The following is a 19,779-nucleotide window of genomic DNA, read 5'->3' as shown; positions in this document are numbered from 1 at the left end:
CAGGCTCCTTTGTCCATGGGATTTTCGAGGCAAGAATACTGGAGTGGGTTGCCATTTTCTTCTCCAGGGGATCTTTCCCCAACCAGGGATCAAAGCCAGGTCTCCCACAGTGCAGGCAGACTCATTACCCTCTGAGCCACCAGGGAAGCTTATCTGGGGGACAGTTATTTACTGCAGGGGTGAAGGGCTTGTCTTCTCTGCTCTCAAAAGGTCTTAACTCTAAAATGAAATGACCGATACACCATGGGAGGAAGAGGGAAGGTGCAGGCATCTAACACAAATTGGTCCTTGCACATGTCTCTAATCTGCTGGTACATTCTGTTTGTTCTCTTGTCATAATGCAGCCTAAGAAACCAGTTTCCAGCTCTTCTACAGCCATCATCCTAAACCAGGTCAGCATCACCCCTCCTTGGGTTGCTTCAAGACTCCGTATTTTTCTGCTCTGACCATACTGCAAATCCAAAAACCAGTCCAACTCATCATTAAAAAAAAAAAAAGTCAGACCACTGTCGACCCTCCAACGTCATCCTATCACACTTAAAATCTCAAATGATTTCTGTAACCTCCGAGTCCTAATTTGTTTGGACCCCTGGCTGTGTTGGAGAAGGCAATGGCACCCCACTCCAGTACTCTTGCCTGGAACATCCCATGGACGCAGGAGCCTGGTAGGCTCCAGTCCATGGGGTCGCTAAGAGTCAGATACGACTGAGCGACTTCACTTTCACTTTTCACTTTCCTGCATTGGAGAAGGAAATGGCAACCCACTCCAGTGTTCTCGCCTGGAGAATCCCAGGGATGGGGGAGCCTGGTGGGCTGCCGTCTATAGGGTCGCACAGAGTCGGACACGACTGAAGCAACTTAGCAGCAGCAGCAGCAGCTGACTGTCTTCCTGATGTTATCTCTGAAATTTTCCCTGTACTCACACTCTGTAGCCACGCCGAGCCTCAACATTTCGCGCATGCGTCAACCACAGCGCCTCCGGACGTGCTACTGCTGTAGCCTGAAATGCTTCCGGTTCCACGGTTACTCACCTGGCTCTCACCCTGGCTCGATTCAGGTCCCAGCTCAAGTGTCACCCTCTCAGAGAGGCAATCTCTGATCGGTGAATATAAAGGAGCATCGTGACTTACTTTCTACCCTACCCTTGCTTTTTGATTCATTATAGCTATTGCATAACTCCACATGCATGCGTGCTAAATCGTTTCAGTTGTGTCCGACTCTTTGTCACCCCGTGGACTGTCTTCCGTCAGGCTCCTCTGTCCATGGGATTCTCTAGGCAAGAGTACTGTAGTGGGTTGCCATGCTCTCCTCCTGGGGATCTTCCTGACCCAGGGATTGAACCAGCGTCTCTTAGGACTCCTGCTTTGGCGGGCAGGTTCTTTACTACTAGCGCCACCTGGGAAGCCCATAACTTGACATGCAAGTACATTATATGCTCATTCATGGGGTCTGCTGCAAGATTCCCTTTCTTCTGCTCTGGTCACACTGCAACCCACGAAGCAGTCCAATTTATCATAAAAAAAAAGAAGTCAGACCGCAGCTGATCCTCCAGTATCATCCTGTCACTTGAGGTCTGGTCTGAACTAGGATGGAGGCTCTTGGAAGAAAAGCCTTCTCTGGACTTATGTAATGTGATGTATGGAACAGTGATGACCCCACATGTACAAATTAACTGACATGAACTTCCAGCAGTTCTATCAAAATAAGTCACGTGCTTTTCAACCTCTGTTTTTGTATAAGACTCACACATTCTGCTACAACTACAACCCCTGACCAGTCTTAAAGTTCCAACGAACCCCAGCGACAGGAAAGCCTTGGATGGAAGAGGAGGGAAAATCACTGCCCTTTTTTCCATCTTTTGCAGAATCCAGCTCATTAAAGGTTCCTGATGTTACAGAATGTGAAAGCCATGGGTGTGTTCAAGGTGGATGAGACAGCCACATAAACACGTGTCTTTCAGGAATAAAATTAAGAAGAAAACAACCAATACCACTGACAACAAGAATACATACCCATGTGAATACAATCGCATAAACAACACATGCAAGTTTCTTCTATGTGTCTAGCAAAGGAGAATCAATATTTGATATTTTGGCTCTACCAAAATAACTTGGGTGTCTCTATCAAAGACCCAAGGAAGCATCTTCACTTTTCCTTTGGAAACAGAAAGAAAAGTTCTTCAGAGTTCCTGTTGCTCCTATTGGATGATCTGTATTTCATCACCTCTGCCCCAAGCCACAGACAAAACTGTCTGGCCATCTCTGCCCCCATAGGCAGCCACATAAAATAATGCATACTTATAAGAAATTCAGGTATCAAATAGATCAGGCCCTCCAAACACATTTTAAGCATCTTATCAATCGCTTTTCCCCCCCATTTAAATAGGATAAGTTGCCTCTTGAGGTCAAATACTGAAATCCAGGAGACATGAGGATTCAACAGACCCACCCTAAGGAGTGTGAGCATCGAAGAATTGATGCTTTCAAATTGTGGTGTTGGAGAAGACTCTTGAGAGTCCCTTGGACAGTAAGGAGATCAGACCAGTCTATCCTAAAGGAAATCAACCCTGAATATTCATTGGAAGGACTGATGCTGAAGCTGAAGCTCCAACACTTTGGCCACCTGATGCAAAGAGCTGATTCCTTGGAAGAGATCATGATGTTGGGAAAGACTGAGGGTAGGAGGAGAAGGGGGCAATAGAGAATGAGATGTTTGGATGGCATCACCAACTTAATGGACATGAGTTTTGAGCAAACTCCAGGAGATAGTGAGGGAAGCCTGGTGTGCTGCAGTCCACAGGGTCACAAAGAATCAGGCATGACAGCAGCTGAACAACAACAAGGAGTGTTGTTCTATATAGAGAGGGGAGAATTCCAGACGGTTGGGTTGCTTAGGGTGTGGGTGCCCTGGGTTTTTTTCCAGCCTGTGAGCAAGACTTCATTGAAACCATGAGTCACAACCTTTGTTGACTGCACAGTTCTGATTTTTCATTTTCATTCTGTGAGGAGAGTGATCTGGCTAGGAGATAATTCACATTTGATGGATATGGGTGTCTCCTTTTTCACGCTTGATTCAAAATTCAGAGTTCAAATTGAACTTTATGAAGCATACAACATATTATTAATATGACCATCAAAGCCACAGGGATATCTCTCTCAATTTGAAATTTGATCAATAGCAATTCATTAAGAATTTACAGAGCAGCCATCCTAAATTAGACAAGGTAGGCGAAGACACTCTCTCGACTCGGGCAAACTTTCATTATCTGCAGCTTCTCCTCGATGCAGACCACTTGCTTACAAGGCAGGGTTTGTTAAGTCACAGGGCAAAATCGATATCTACCTCTTAGGTGGTAACTTCGCAGTGTTTGACTTATGATGTCAAAATAGAGCCTAAGATACACTGGAACATGCATTCGGGCTCACCGGGAAGATGGAGGCTCTGGATGACCAGCATAGCCACAAAGGATGCTCATTAACATTTTAAACCGACATTCCTCCCCAACCCAAGCTGATTTCCCCTTCAGTCGCATGCTCCATTCTCTCTGTAAGGTTCTGCAAAGGTTAAGTGGCTCTTTTCCTAGAGTCCCCACCCCCCCACCTCCAGTAATAGGACTCCCTACCTTCTATCATTAGGCATTAGTGAATTCATCTCTCACAGTAGAAATAGAGATACTTGAGGCTAGGAGTTAGAAGGGAAAGAGCAGGGTTTTCTAGGAAGGTTGTAAGCTAGCGCTTTATCATGTGAGCATGTATATCTCAGGCTCTCTCAGGGGAACACCATAACCCATTAAAAATATTGAGACTGAAACTATCAATGAAATAGATCAGGGAGGGCTGGGCGCCTGTTTCTAGTTCTCCCTGCTCCCCTGATGTCTTTCTCTTTTTAAGACCCTAAGCAGGGGGTGAAGCGCTGCAAACATGCCTTTGTTCACCATGCTACTGATAACACGTGATTGGTGACAGATGAATGTCTACATGTTGGGCTGTTTAATGTATGCTTTTGAAGGTCATGGCACACTCAATGACATGGGGATGAGCTGTCATTTCCTCCCTTCTTGGGTAAAAGCAACACATGGGTAAGATCTCCTACTCATTGTTTGGGTCACAGTTTAGGCTTAAAAGCAAAATAAACAAACAAATAAATAAAAGAATTCTGTTGTTAGTTAAGGCAACTCACCTATCTTGACATTTAATCAAGTAATTCCATGCTAATGAAAGTCTAAACACAACTGTTCTGAACCACATCAAAGTAAAAAGACAGGCGTTATTTTGATGGACACACCATGCAACTGGGCAATTTCCACTTGCTAACTGACTGATTTTAAAAACAGAAGACTCTGTCTCTCTCATGCCTTACTACTTGTAATATGTGTTAAAAGAAAGGAAATAGATCTTTAACTAATGGAATGAAGATCCTCTTCTTATAAGACAGAGATTATTATATTCCCCAATGTCTCCAGCTTTATAGATTCAGTCTTTTAGGGCCTATAATATAAAACAGTCATTCCATAAAGATCCCAAATAATCCCATAGAAACCCATGTGAACCCAGACATAATACGTCCCAAAACATAGAAGTCCCATGCCTGTGTGCCTAAATCTCCCCTATTCAGTATTTTAATGTTAAGAGCACTGATTATACTGTAATATTTTATTGTGGCTTCATTCAATATAGTCTTACTTTTCTGGATCATGTATTATTAAAACCGGAAATAAAACATCCAAGTTAGCAAAACGCCTACTGTCTTTTTAGACAGCAGAGCCTAAAAGCTCCAGCTATACTGCAAAGATATGACTTTTTTTTTTTTAACTCAACTTTCTAGCATGACCGACTGCAGCATGTGAAGGGAAAAAAAGAAAAACAAAGGATACTGAGAGTTGGATGGATGCACCAAGAAGTAGCAATGTTTGTTACCTGCAGAGGTGTTACAAGAAATTTCATCTGCTGCAACGAAGACGAACTGATTTCTGGAAGAGAAGATAAAATTCACAATACTGCTCGCTCAGGGGGAAATGCGCTCTCTGCCAATTGGTTCGATGTAGTCAGATGAGGTAAGGGAAGGGTGCTGAGTTTGAATGGATGTTGCAAGGAAATGTGTTGCTATTGTGGGCTTGGAGAGTTTAGGAAGATCATGAAACAGGCATGCGAGGGAACCCTTCCACAAAATCATGGTGATGTCAGAACATGGACCATGTACAGCTGTTGCATGAGATATTAATACTATGTGTTACTAACATGTTATCATGCCAGGGTGGGTTTCTAAGGCTTAGGGTTTTTCAAACTGAGCTTCTATGGATTTCTTACACTCAAAGGAGACTATGCTAAAAAGAAAAAAATAGACTATTAGAAAAAGAGTATACTGCAACTAGCTAGGAAAATCATACAATTCCAGACTTTATTACTATTATAGTATAATATTAAAAAAATTTTAAAGGAAAGAAAAAGCAATGCCATCATTTCTGAAGAGAACATTAAATGGTATCGTGTTATGGATAATAATTTTCTCACCAAATGAGGCTTGCTACATAAAGAAGGTAAGAGAACTCATCAATTGAAATAAACCCTGTCTTGCCAAATTATTTTTAATGATGCAGTATTAAAAAAGAAAATAAAAATGGAAAACGCTATTTCACTTTGATTTAATAAATCCAGAAAGATGATAAAAGTCTTTTAAGATGTTTCCAACTGTGGCATTTCCACAAGGTAATGTATTCTAATCCAGGGGTACTGTCTGTTTCTCTAGAAATAAGAACATCTGTGTCAGGCAGATTACAAAAATGTCCCAATGAGATCGGCAAGGCTCTTAAATGCCTCAGAGGCAGGAGTACTAAGGCTTCTAATTCTTATTTGTTAGAGTCTTCTGTGTATGGGAATCATCTAGAACCAAGATAAGTGCATTTCAGTTTGATTGGTCTAGTGATTGAGCATCTCTTAAAACATCTTAAGAAAGTTTTCCTGTTGCAGAAGGTAACTCCCTGAAATATACATAGAGTTACCACTTGGAAATTCACTAGAATGTAACATTCAGCTGAAGATTCTCATCATTGCCATGACAATGAAATCTTAAAACTCATACGTGATTTGAGGACAGCATTTTTTATGTTTCTCATCCATCGTAATAAAAGTCATAACTAAGTTCATTTATTACCTCTCTTAAAACAAAGTCAGTGTCTTTGGATGTTGGCTATCTTTCAGCTCTGACACAAACTTTCCGGGCCCCATCATTACCTGGCATCAAATTTTCAAGGTTTGAGGAGCACTAAACTTAATATCCCTGAAAATGAAGATGCTTGAGTTGAATATCTGTTTTGACTTGCTCACCTTGGACTGACTCTAGGGGCAGAAGACACAGATAGCTCAAATTACAAATATATTATTGGGTGGACCAAACAAGCACTTTGGAAGGACCTCTGTTTCTAGCACACCCATAAGAACAACCTACAGTAACCAAGAAGGGTCGTCTGGTTTATCCAAAGAGACAAGCTCTTTGGAACAGCTATTCACTTATCAACGAGGCAGGGCGTCGTTCATGAGGTGGCTCCATCGCATCCCTACTCACTCATCCTAAAGACAGTACTACCTTGAATCTCTCCTCTGAATTTTCCCTAAGGGACTGTCAAGCGTGCTAGATTCTGGGAAAACCATGGGAGGCAACCAACAGAAATAATAAAAAAAAAATGGTCTGATGAAGAGAGAACCTTTGTAAAAATATAGCCTACAAGTATGATTATAAAGAAACTAGACCCTTTTCTTGAATTGTACCAGGTTTTTAGAAAATGTGATTATTGTCCTTCATAGCCCTCTTCTTTTTGACATGATATATTTGCTCTTTAAAAAAAAATGCTACTCTTTCTCCATATTCTTATTTTTTTTTTTAATAATGTGTTTGGCTTTTTCAGTGCCTTTGATTCCTGAGTAAATTTCCAAACAAAGGCAACTACTCCTGTTGATGACTCACTGTCTACAGAAGAGTTGCCTCAGATGACCTGTGACTATCAAATCAAGCCTATATCAAAGTTTAGAGTTAGCATCAACAGTGATATTTTAAGGAATGTGCCATGGACTCTGCAGCAATGCCAAAAAAAGATATATAAACATATTTCTAAAAAACAGTAGCCATTCAGATGTATTAATTCTGTACTGACTTTTAGTTTTTTAATCCACAGAAGCAATCTCCCTCCATCCCAGGAAGTCTATCCTAACATCTCAGAAAAGTGTGTTTTTACAGAGCTCATTAATTCCCTGGAGTAACCCTGTGTGATCACGTCTCCCTCTAAACTACACTTTCTTTCATAAGTTGATTATGAGTACAGTTAATAGAAAATGCCTGGCAAATAAGAGCCTGGCAAGGGATACCCCACAGATCAGGTCAAGAGAGGAATGAGGAGAAGAAGGGGCAGGTTTCACTGTGGTGTCTATGTCCCCTCTGCTGCTGTTGTTTAACTGCTAAGTCATGTCCAACTCTTTTGCAACCCCATGGACTATAGCCTGTCAGTTTCCTCTGTCCATGGGGTTTTCCAGGCAAGAATACTGGAGCGGGTTGCCACTTCGTTCCCCAAGGGATTTTCCCGACCCAGGGATTGGGTCTCCTGCATTGGCAGGGGGGTTCTTTACCACTAAACCACCTGGGAAGCCCTGCCTCCTCTGTTAGGACATTTTTATGTGGTTCTGTTTCTCCCTGCTTTTACTTGAAGATAAACTATTTATCTTAGATTGCCCATAAATGATCCAACCCTCTTGGTGAAATCATTTACTCCAAATGACCAGAGAGAGGTGTGATCAAAGAGATTAACAATGTAGCAGAGCAGTCTGCTGTGCCCTAAGTGACAGGAAAACTCAGTGATCAGAGCAACCCAGGTGTGCTCTGGACATCCGGGTCAACTCTTAAGAGGGGAAAGGAGGCTAGCCTGGGGCCTGTCCCCTTTTGCTAATCCTAGTCTGCTTTTCACTCTTGACACAGACCTGAGGATGTAAACTTCAAACGCAGTTGGATCTGATTTTTTAGCCAACTGGTTTGTTCAGTGATTCAATGATTATGTCTGGCAGAATCTTTCTCAACCTTGGCCAGACAGAGTAAATACCCAGTAAGCTTCTAGAAAGCCTAGTGACCGATTAAATGGGTAGCTCTGGGAGTGGGTCTCAGGCATCAGTATTTTCTAAAGACCTCCAGGTGAGTGTATTACACAGCCAAGAGAGAAGCACCTGTCTAGTTGACTGGTTCTCATCTTGGCGGCTCCTAGATTCATGGTGATGTTAAGTAGCAACACTAAGTCTAAGACATGACTGACTCTTTGTGACCACATGGACTGCAGCACACCAGGCTCCACTGATCATGGGATTCTCCGGGCAAGAACACTGGCGTGTGTTGCCATTTCCCTTCTCCAGGGGATCTTCTTGACCCAGGGATTGAACCCATGTCTCCTGCTTGGCAGGCAGATTCTTTACCACTGAGCCACCAGGGAAGCCCTCCTAGATTCACATGTGCTAAGTTGCTTCAGTTGTGACCTACTCTTTTCGACCCTATGGACTGAAACCCTCCAGGCTCCTCTGTCCATGGGATTTTCCAGGCAAGGATACTAGAGTGGGTTGCCACGCCCTCCTCCAGGGGATCTTCCTGACCCAGGGATTTGACCCCTTTCCTGCACTGGCAGGTGGGTTCTTTACCACTAGCGCCACCTGGGATAGCTGAACTCTGCTCTGGTGGGTCCTGACTTCATGGGTCTAGGAGTGAGTCTGGAAAGAGGCAGGGGTTGCTCAGCCATGGCCGCAAAGCACTGGGGATGCTACAAATGGGGAGTAGAAAGGGGGTTGGAACACTGAATTGGTTATAGATTTTGCTTTTCTTGCAACTTCCATTTTGCCACCTTCCGTGCTGGTCTCTGAAACAACCTAGTTGCATGGTTTCTGAGGCTGGATCATAGAAAACCACACATGACCCAGGACTGGTTACTTTTACTTTCTGAAAGCCTTCTCAGAGAATGAACTTTAAACCTCATTTCTGCAAGAGAAGCTGATGAAACATGGCCATAATATCATGCTCTCTGTTTTTGCTTCCTCCTCTGTTCCTCTTCTTCCCGATGTGTTTACTCAAGCTCATCTTGGCTGGGTCTTTCCATTTTTTTCCTAGTGAGTCTGCATCTAATTCTCTTTTCCATGTTGTTGTTTTTTTTAACCTATAATTCATCCCCATTTTTGACCCCTCCCTCTACTCCAGAATGTCTCAAACTTCCCTGAAGACAATTACCTAGAATGCTTGTTAAAAAATATGGATGTCTGGGTTTCAGCCCTGACCACCTGCATGAGAATTTCCAGGAGAGAAGTCTGATTATCTGGACAAGACCTCCAGGGAGGGAACTGTGGTCCTGGGTAATTTTTTTACCATGGAGAAATTTGGGAAAACTTGCTGAGACATCTCTTGCAAATTCATTTTCATTTTCGCTTCAAAGCCTGCCTTTCCCAGAAGACTGCTGGATAGAGGGAGGCTTTGTGGAAGAAGAGAGGATGACTAATTTAAGAAAAATGAGGAAATAGTCAATTACTGAGCACAAGACAGAAGGCTGGGTTCCTTTCAATCCTTTGGAATGTGGACACCAAAGGGCCACCAGCTAACAGTGATGGAGCGCTTATCTATGACAGGTGGTTGCTGAGTGCTGTGTGTATGTATTCATTCATTTGTTTTTCCTGACAATCTCTCTTATCCTCCCCATCTTCACAGATGAGGTAACAGAGAAAGGTCATGTAATGTGAACGAGATGTTAAGGGATGGAGGTAAACTCGAGATAGCTGTGTTGGGTCAAGACTCTAGCGTTTTTGTTTTTTTTTTTGCTTAAATATAAAAATCATAATCAAGATTTTTTTGATATTTTATTCTGTTATTTATAACTAAAGTATAGCTGATTTACAATATTATATTAGTTTAGGGTGTACAACATAGTGATTCAGTATTTTTGTAGATTGGACTCCATATACAGTTATTATAAAATAATGGCTAAGTATCCCATACTTTATAATATATCCTTGTTCTTGTATCTTTTTATACATAATAGTTTGTATCTATTAATCCTATATCCCTATGTTACCCCTCCTCTCTTCCTTTCCCCCCTATTCCCTAGATCTGTGAGTCTGTTTATTTATATACATTCATCTGTTCTATTTTTTTAGATTCCAAGACCCCAAGTCTCATTCACTTTCTAAGATTCTTCTCAGGGATGCTCCCACAAAGGGTATGGAGTCAATAATAGGTGTGGCTTGTCTATGGAGGAATTTTCATAGTCTTTCTCTCTTTTAATCTATTACCAAACTTCATGATGTTTTATGATGATTTCCATAGATCAGGGATCCCAAACCTCTGGGATCTAAGGCCTGATGACCTGAGGTGGAACTGATGTCATAACAATAGAGAAAAGTGCACAATGAATGTAATGCACTTGAATCATCCCCAAAGGATCCCCCAACCCTACCCCCATCCATGGAGAAACTCTTCCACAAAACCAGTCTCCGGTGCCAAAAAGGTTGGGCACCTCTGCACAGACTGGCCACTTAGACACTGGATCTGACTCTGCTGGTGGGAACACTTAAATGAGTCCTGGAACTTGCTATATTTTCCTTAATATCTTGCTTTTCATCTTAGGCTAAATCTCATCTCTTGGCAATTTTCTTTTCTTCGACAAACCACCCACGGCTGAATTCTAAGAGTCAAATGAAAATAATAGCCAGCCAGGGTTGCTGGAGGAGATGTGAGGGATTAGGTATGAATAAGATACAGAGAAATCTTCCCACCTGGGTGGGGGTGGAGGGAAAGGCCAGACCGGAGATGTCCTTCCATCAAATAATACTGGTTTTAAATTGTACTGTTAAAGGTGCTGGTCATTTACCCTTCACTGGCCTTTTAGTTAATCTTTGTCTCTATTGTTACACAAAACGCAGGCTTGATGCCACTCACAGTGAGTTTCCTCTTGTAGCCAATGCTATGAATATTCACTCTAACACACAGACACACAGGTATGTGATTAAAATCCTTCAAGGCTATCTTCTAAAGTATTCCTTCAGCCTGAGAAGGGAGTCTTCTGGTCTGACAGATGTCAGCCCCAAGACGGCAATGGACAAAGTTAATTTAATTCCATCTGTAAGTTCCAGGGTATCTGTTAGTTATAGAGGTTCTCATTATAGTACTCTAAGATTCTTTTAAAAAATATAAAATACCAATGACCAGGGCTCCCCAGGTGGCTCAGATGGTAAAGAATCTGCCTGCAGTGCAGGAGGCTTGGGTTTGATCCCTGAGTTGGGAAGGTCCCCTGGAGAAGGGAGTGGCAACCCACTTGAGTATTCTTGCCTGGAGAATTCCAAGACAGAGGAGCCTGGTGGGCTATACAGTCCATGGGGTTGCTAAGAGTCGGACACGACTGAGTGACTAACACTTTTTCTTTCAATGATCAGACCATCTTTTAAAATATAACATACCCATGACCAGATCCAGTCATTTAAATCAGAATTCTGGAGAGCGGTACCCAAGAATTTCCAAAAAGCCACACAGGTGTTTCTAATGTGTTGCCAGCACTGAGAACTAATTTCTCACATATGTTCTCTGAACATAGGTACCTCCCTTTACAGGAAATAAGAATGGCATGTTCTTTTGTTTTTTAAATTAAATTGTGCTACTGTTGATTTCCATCATTTATAGTTCTTGATATTTTAATTATTGGCATTTGTAATTAATACATTGTTCAATATATTTCTTTTTTTTATTTTATTTTATTTTTAAACTTTACATAATTGTATTAGTTTTGCCAAATATCAAAATGAATCCGCCACAGGTATACATGTGTTCCCCATCCTGAACCCTCCTCCCTCCCCATTCCATCCCTCTGGGTCGTATTTCTTAATAGTTATTAATTTTTAAATAACTATGTTTACCAGATAATTATTTTTAGACACATAAAATTCAGGTAGAAAGGTACACTAATCAGGTCGTTGGTCAGATTTTAAAAGTTGCTGGAATCTTGGGGAATCCAGCCATGATGGATTCCTGCATAAATATAATATGCAGACAAAAGATGCTCCTATTACAGTTCTACTGGGTACCTTTGCTAAACAGTTTATTGATGTGCTTCATTCACTCCTCAGATGCTTAAGGAGGGCTTGCGATGGGCCAGGCAACCCCTACTGCTGCTGCTGCTAAGTCGTTTCAGTTGTGTCCGACTCTGTGCAACCCTATGGACAGCAGCCCACCAGGCTCCTCCATCCACAGGATTCTCTAGGCAAGAATACTGGAGTGGGTTGCCATTTCCTTCTCCAAGGCAACCAACTAAGCTTAAGGAATTTGAGGCCATGCTCATGGTCTTTAAACCACAGAGGAGTGTCTATTACTGGGCTTGGCTGTCTCAAAGCTCATAATCTAATTTATATTTCAGTTTTATCACCTTGAAAGGAAGACTGATTTGCTTGTGATCAGTATTTTACCTCTCCCCCCCACCAAGTCAGTTCTAAAGTTCTAGAACTGTACAAATTCCAATCAGATTCATATTTTTCCCTGCCCTGTTGTTTTATATATATATATAATCATATGTATGTCATGTAGAATCAAGATGAAGTACAAAAAACAAGCAAATAAGTAGATTAACTATAGACTCCTCTGAAATGGCTATCCTGATATTTTTAAAAAGAGGAATGCATTCACGCCCATTCAAAACTATTTCATGGAGCAACAGTTCCTACATTAACACTGCATACGTTAAAAAGTTTAATGCGAAAGGAGTTAAAGCCTGTGAATCTGTCCCCAGTTTGAATCTTCCTCACCAAACCTCTGAGTTGTAGACACTCAAACGCAAGGGCACCTCCATTTCCTGGAGACCTTGGCACAGCCCTCTTCTGTAATGTTGCTGCTGCTACTGCTAAGTCACTTCAGTCGTGTCCGACTCTGTGAGATCCCATAGACAGCCTCCCACCAGGCTCCTCCGTCCCTGGGATTCTCCAGGAAAGAACACTGGAGTGGGTTGCCATTTCCTTATCCAATGCATGAAAGTGAAAAGTGAAAGTGAAGTCGCTCAGTCGTGTCCGACTCTTAGCGACCTCATGGACTGCAGCCCACCAGGCTCCTCCGTCCATGGGATTTGCCAGGCAAGAGTACTGGAGTGGGGTGCCATTGCCTTCTTAGTTTCTCCAAAATGTAATACTCTCCCTTGTTCCCACTGCACTGCTTTTCTCAGCTCAAGTGAAAGAGAACTAGCAGAGTCTGGAAGCTGGGCCCCGTTATGCACAAGCCGTGTTCCAACAGAAAAATCATTTCATCTTTTTGGGCCTCAGTTTTCTCATCTGTAAAATGGGAACAAACAGCACACTTGCACACACGTGTGCACACACACAGCCCTCTCTTGGGCTTTTTTGGTATATGTACGTGCAGATCAATGAGAACATGAATGGGAAAGCAATTTGTTTGGGGAATATATTATTGTTCAGTCATGTCTGACTCTTTGCAACCCTGTGGACTATAGCCCACCAGACTCTTCTGTCCAGTGGATTTCCTAGGCAGGAATACTGGAGTGGGTAGCCTTTCCCTTCTCCAGGGGATCTTCCCAACCCAGGGGTCAAACCTGGGTTTCCTGCATTGCAGGCAAATTCTTAACTGTCTGAGCCACTAGGGAAGCCCATTTGGGGGAAGACATTAATTTTTTTGGCTGCATGGACTCATGAACACTGTAAGCTTCTCTCTCTCCACAAAGACATTGGCTATTTGTGTTAAGTCCTGGGCTTCTGTGGGTTTAGGGCAAGTGGGGATAGTTAAGAGTCTTTTGAGGTTGTAGGTCATTTTACAGGTGGCTGCAACCTTCAGGAAGGTAAAATTCTACCTCAGCTTTCATTGGGCAGGCAAACGAGAACACAGTGGGGTACCAATCACAGGTTGGAGATGGGTCTGGCAGATTCTCTGAACAGCATATATTATTCTCTAGAGCAGGAGTCCCCAACCTCCAGGATCTAATGCCTGATGATCTGAGGTGGAGTTGGTGTAATAACAAGAGAAATAAAGTACACAATAAATGCAATGTACTTGAGTCATCCCAAAACCATCCACTCCCACCCCAGGACGTGGGAAAACTGTCTACCATGAGATCAGTCCCTGGTGCCGAAAAGGTTGGGGACTGCTGTTCTAGGAGAAGCCACCTCATATTGAGGAGGCGGTCTCCGAGCTCCTGGAGGCTCAGGAGAAGCACAGGGTGTCCAGGTTGAGCCTCTGGATGGTGGAGAGGCCACACTGAGATGGTCTGGGTCCACCTAGGAGTTGTGTGCAAAACAAAGGGAGCTGATGGTGGAAAGTTCCAGAACCGTCCTAATCCCTGGGGATTCCGAAAACCCACTACCACCACAGCATTGGACTTCTCATCAAGTATGATGGGAAAAGGGCAACATAGGTAGGTTTGGGTTTTTTTTTTTTTTTTTGACTCTTTGAAGTCATGTTGGTTTGGGGGCAGGGTCTACATTGGGAGAATTGATTGTGTTTTCCTACGAACTTGATGTGCCCCTGGTAGCCTGACAGCTCCTCCTTGGACATGAAAAAAGAAGAAATAATCTGGGAGAAAGATGAACAGAAGTACAGGCTGTTTGATCACAAGGTTCCCAGGTGCTTCTTCCTTCAAAACATTTTTGCCCAATCTATTTTTTTTCCCCAATTTTGAGACACGATTGACAAATTAACATTGTTTATAACCAGGCTGTACAGCATGCTTTTTTTTTAAAGGTGCGCAAATTGATGACTTAATACCCATGTATATTGTGAAACGAGTATGACAGTCAAGGTAATTAACATATCCATCACTACACAGCGTCACCTTTCTTTGCCTGTGGTGAGAACATTTAGGTTCTCCTCTCTTGGCCAATTTCAGGTCAATGTGTTTTCATGTTTCTAGGATGAAAGTCAAGATTGAAAAACCAAAAAAAAATCTTCTAGAGGCAAAAATCTTTGACTCAGAGAACCTGCTGCCACAGGAAGGGACTCATTTTTGAGTCAACAAAGCAAATTATGCTCCTAGTTTAGTGATGCTGCTGATAATAATAATAATAAGGATGATGATATTGATGACAATATCCTGAGTGCTACTGAGCATCAGTGCTATGCAAGGAGCTTTCTCTTCATGACCGCAATTAATTCTCACAACCACTCAGGAAGGCAGGCATCACTCATTAACCCCCCACCCCTTTAATGATGAGACAGTGGAGGGTCAATTAGCTTGCCACTATTATCTTGTGTAGTAAGGAACTTATGAACTGAGATTCAGGCTCTAAATCTCATTCTCTGATCGTAATCTGTAGGCGAATCAGCAAAGACTGGCCAATGCATGCACCAATCAAAGAGTAGGCACAAGGAGTGTGAGAGATCCCGCTTTACATCCTGACCAGGGCAATGACAAGTTGAGGAAGCACAGGTTCCCTCATGTTAGTGTTACAGTGGGTCCTGAAAGACTGCCTCATCTAAAAACGATCTGTCCTTTCAGATGGATTTAATTTGCTTGATTTTGTCCGTATATATGCAATGCTTTCTTCTCCTGATTTGGACCATTTTTAAAGTCTTTATTGAATTTGTTACAATATTGCTTCTGTTTTATGTTTTGGTTTTTTTTGGCCACAAGGCATGTGGGATCCCAGCTCCCTGCGCAGGGATCAAACCCACACTCCCAGCATTAGAAGGTGAAATCTTAACCACTGGAACACCAGGGAAGTCCCTCAATAATTTCAAATAATTGTGTGTGTGTGCACACACGTGTGTGCGTGTGTGCTTAATCACTCAGACGTGTCCGACTCTGCATCCCCATGGACTGTAGCCCGCCAAGGTCCTCTGTCCATGGGATTTTCCGGGCAAGAATACTGGAGTGGGGTGCCATGTCCTACTCTGGGGATCTTCCTGACCCAGGAATTGAACCTGCATCTCCTGCATTGCAGGTGGCTTCTTTACTGCTGAGCCTCCAGGGAAGCCCTCAACCATATATGCTCTAAAAAACCTGTCAATCGTCAAATTATTGATAACACCATGCTTTTCACCACCTTTTTTCAGTTTATAAAACAGTGAGTGTTTACCTTTGCCTCTTTCTGATTCTAACTGGTATATTCTCTCCCTTTAGCAGATGGCAAAACAGGGGCTCCAAAAAGGTAAGAGGAGTCTGATATGACTTTTCCAGGGTAAGTTTTATAACAGGGAGAGTCTACAGTTATTCACAACCCATGAGGAGATATTATTAACAGCACAGGATGATTCTGATTAGCTTTGGATCTTTGGGGTAAAGAAAATGATGATCGGTGGCCCTCGGCTAGCTGAGGGAGGAAGTCACAACAAAATGGATTGTGAGGGACAACCAACCTCGGGCAACTCTGACCTTCTCCTTGAAGAAGGGAGAGAGCAGAGGAGACAGTCACTAGTCAGCAAGTTACAAACTCTCTTACACGTGCAAGACGTGTGGAGGGAGAACCCAGAGTGAACGTTGTTTACTGACCGTGTGCATGCTAAGTCGCTTCAGTCATGTCCGACTCCCTGCGACCCTATGGACTGTAGCCCGCCAGGTTCCTCTGTCCATGGGATGTTCCAGGTAAGAGTTCCTGAGTGGGCTACCATTTCCTCCTTCAGGGCATCTTCCTTACCCAGGGATCGAACCTGCATCTCTTATATCTCCTTCACTGGCAGGTGGGTTCTTTACCACTAGTGCCACCTGGGAAGCCCCTCTGACTGCCTACTGGGGTAGAACTGAAGCACCTCGAGAATGGTGCTTCTCACAAATCGCCTACAAATCTCCCTGGGATCTTAAAAGTGTAGATTCTGGTTCAAGCGGGGCTTGATAGTCCGCATGTCTCACAAGTTCCTGGTGAGGCCAATTTGGAATTTGGTTGGTCAAGGAACCACACTTTGCAGTTCAAGTGTCTAAGGACCCTAAATGTGAACCCCTGTAGCCTTGAAATTAGAACAGAATAAGGGAAGCACTTCTTTCCCTGCTGTTTGTTAATTTTAAGTTCAAGTCAAAGATGTTAAAGCAAACAATTGAAAAAAAAAAAAAAAAACAGCAGAGAAATTATCATTCTAGGAAAGCAATGGAACTAATATTTTCCAGGACACATTTTTTGATGTGTCTCCAGCCCCACCACGTGGGCTCCTATTCTAGTTTCTAGAAGTGATCCACAAACCCTTTAACCATATAGAAATGGTGTGTGTGGAGGGGAAGTCTCTCATCTTTTAATGCAATCAAATTTCAAATGACAACATTGGCCCATGAAAATAGGGATTAAAAGGATGCTAGAGGGATTATAAGGATGTTAGGAGCATCCAGAGATCCTAGTTTTCTTTTTAAAGAAATTCCACACCTGCAAAAACACTGGGAACCACTGATCCAGGTTATCAGACATGTGATGCATTTCTAGACTCTCAGGCCAAGGCATTTCAATCTAAGTGATTACAATAATGAAGGGAAAAGGCTGTTTGGTTTTGATTCTGAATCTTCTCTCCCAAATCTATTGATTGATCCAAACATTCACATATCATAATGTAGCAAGACTAAGCTGGGAACAAAGACAGCATGGACAAGTCAGCTATTGCAATTCCCTCTCCTACCCAACTGGTGATGGTGGTTTAGTTGCTAAGTCATGTCCAACTCTCCTGACCCCATAGACTGTAGCCCACCAGGCTTCTCTGTCCATGGGATTTCCTAGGCAAGAATACTGGAGTGGGTTGCCATTTCCTCCTCCAGGAGATCTTCCCAACCCAGGATTCGAACCCGTGTCTCCTGCATTGCAGGCTGATTCTTTACCACTGAGCCACTTGGGAAGCCCCTCCTACCCAACTACCATCCCCCTAAATTCTGATAGCAGTCCCTACTCTAAATGTCCCAGATGTCAATTAAAGATGAAATGCACTATGGTTTGGAGGAGAATCTAATTCCAGAAGAGTCAATCACTGTGATCTACCCTAGGGAGAAAATCATAAGTTATTTATTTCTGTCCAATGACTGTTAACAGGTGTGCATTACACACAAATACGAAAATAAAATAAAGCCTACATATAAACAGAAGTCAGTTCTTCTGGAAGAGAATTCAAGTTCTCTTCATGGGTATAAGAGCCAGAACTTGCTTTGATAATGTTAAAAGAAATACTAGAAGTTTTTAATAAAAAATTCCTTCTTACCTGCAAAGATAGATCTTCTAGGATATGTGATAGTGACCAAAAGTAAAAGGTGTCAGGGAGCGGGTTTAATTTTTGTCACATTCTTGAATACTTCATGAGCTCAGAGCTTATCTGTGTGTGTGTGTGCGCTAAGTCTCTTCCAGTTATGTTTCACTCTTTGTGACCCTGTGGACTGCAGGGTCCAGCCAGGCTCCTCGGTCCACGGGATTCTCCAGGCAGAATACTGGAGTGGGTTGCCATGCCCTCTTCCAGGGAATCTTCCTGACCCAGGGATCAAACCTGTGTTTCTGTATCTCCTGCATTGGCAGGCAGATTCTTTACCACTAGCGCCGTCTGAGAAGGCCCAGAGTCTATCTACGGCCTGTTTGTTCGATTCCACTTGACTGGAATACTGTCTTCTACGAGGAAAGGTCTTTATTTGCAATGGAAATGGCTGATCCAGAGGCTTCTGTGTAAAGTTTCTCGTCAGAGGTGTCTGACTGGCCTCTGTAGCACTGGGCTTTCTCACCTGTCTCTAAACCCTTCACAGTTGAAGGGTCTTGATGATATTACTGAAAAGAGAGGTTTTATTTGCTTTTTTGTGGCCCATCAAGTCAATGATCTGCAACCCGAAAAGTATGTAATTAGGCCATGACATGACCAAAGGAGTTGTTATATCTTGTCACTGGCAAACATAGCTCCCCACATGGCTGTGACAGCCATGGTCTATTGGGTTTGGAATTTCCTTTAATATCTCCCCAACTCCTTCTTGGTCTAGTCTGTTGACTATTACAGGCTTGCTTCTTCTTTTAACGGCTTCAATTAAATTATGTATTCAACCGACAGTGCCTAACACCAGTTAAGAAACCATTACAGAGTATGGACCCAAGGCAACTGGTTCTTGAAACAAAAATTTGAGCACTTTTTCTCTCAATGTGTGTGTGCGTGTGTCTGCATATACGTAAATGAAAAAGGAGAAACTCAGGGAATACATCGATCAGTAACAGACATATTACTTTTCATCACTGAGGGCTCTGTGTCCGTAAACACAAGTTCCCCAAATCACACTGATGCTACCATCAAGAACTACATACTCCCTCCTTCACTCTTCCCAGGCCATCTCAGTCCTCATCAAATAGAATCATTGTCCATCTGCAGAGCAGGCTGGCAGAAAATATAATTATCTTAGTTATTTTAATTTGTTCGGTGAATGCTCAATCAGAATTATTGATCCATAGGGAAAATAAATAAATGAGAGCATGAAATTCCATTCACTTTTTAATCACTAAGTTGCATCTTTGTTATGACTATTTGAAGAGGCAAATGTGCCTTAGCTCTGACTTTGTAGGAACAGGATAAGGGGATAGAAATAATCCAGGACCTAGACTGACACACACTGGACTTGAACCCCAATAGTGGGATCTCCTGGGGTGTACATCACCGTGCCTGGACCTGCTTCTCCCGCCCGGGCCTGGGACTTCCACTGAGGGTGGCCACACGTGCCCTCCTCATCCTCTGATAGTCCTAGCGGAAGCCTGTGATCCTAGCGTCATTACTGACAGGCCGTCGCTTGTCTGAGGCATTATGCCGTCTTAAACGATCACTTAAGTGGCCTACTTTAAACGATCCATCTTAAATGATCAT

The 19,779-nt window shown here is 42.8% G+C and overlaps 1 protein-coding gene across 9 annotated transcripts in view; it reads right to left on the bottom strand.

Annotated features, from left to right (window-relative positions):
- Positions 1-19,779, bottom strand: part of LOC129637986 (RNA binding protein fox-1 homolog 1) — a 408,351-nt gene that overhangs the window by 15,390 nt on the left and 373,182 nt on the right. For 5 of the 9 annotated variants that reach the window (XM_055562381.1, XM_055562372.1, XM_055562378.1 and 2 more), the window contains one exon: positions 4,917-4,969. The exons of the other annotated variants lie outside the window; for them this stretch is intronic. In XM_055562381.1, the coding sequence (XP_055418356.1) occupies positions 4,917-4,969 (53 nt within the window). The remainder of the gene's footprint in view (positions 1-4,916; positions 4,970-19,779) is intronic. 9 annotated transcript variants of the gene reach the window in all.

This window comes from Bubalus kerabau, chromosome 23 (assembly GCF_029407905.1).
Source record: "Bubalus kerabau isolate K-KA32 ecotype Philippines breed swamp buffalo chromosome 23, PCC_UOA_SB_1v2, whole genome shotgun sequence".
NCBI classification, from domain to species: Eukaryota; Metazoa; Chordata; class Mammalia; order Artiodactyla; family Bovidae; genus Bubalus; species Bubalus kerabau.
This window is presented reverse-complemented; position numbering and strand designations above follow the sequence as displayed.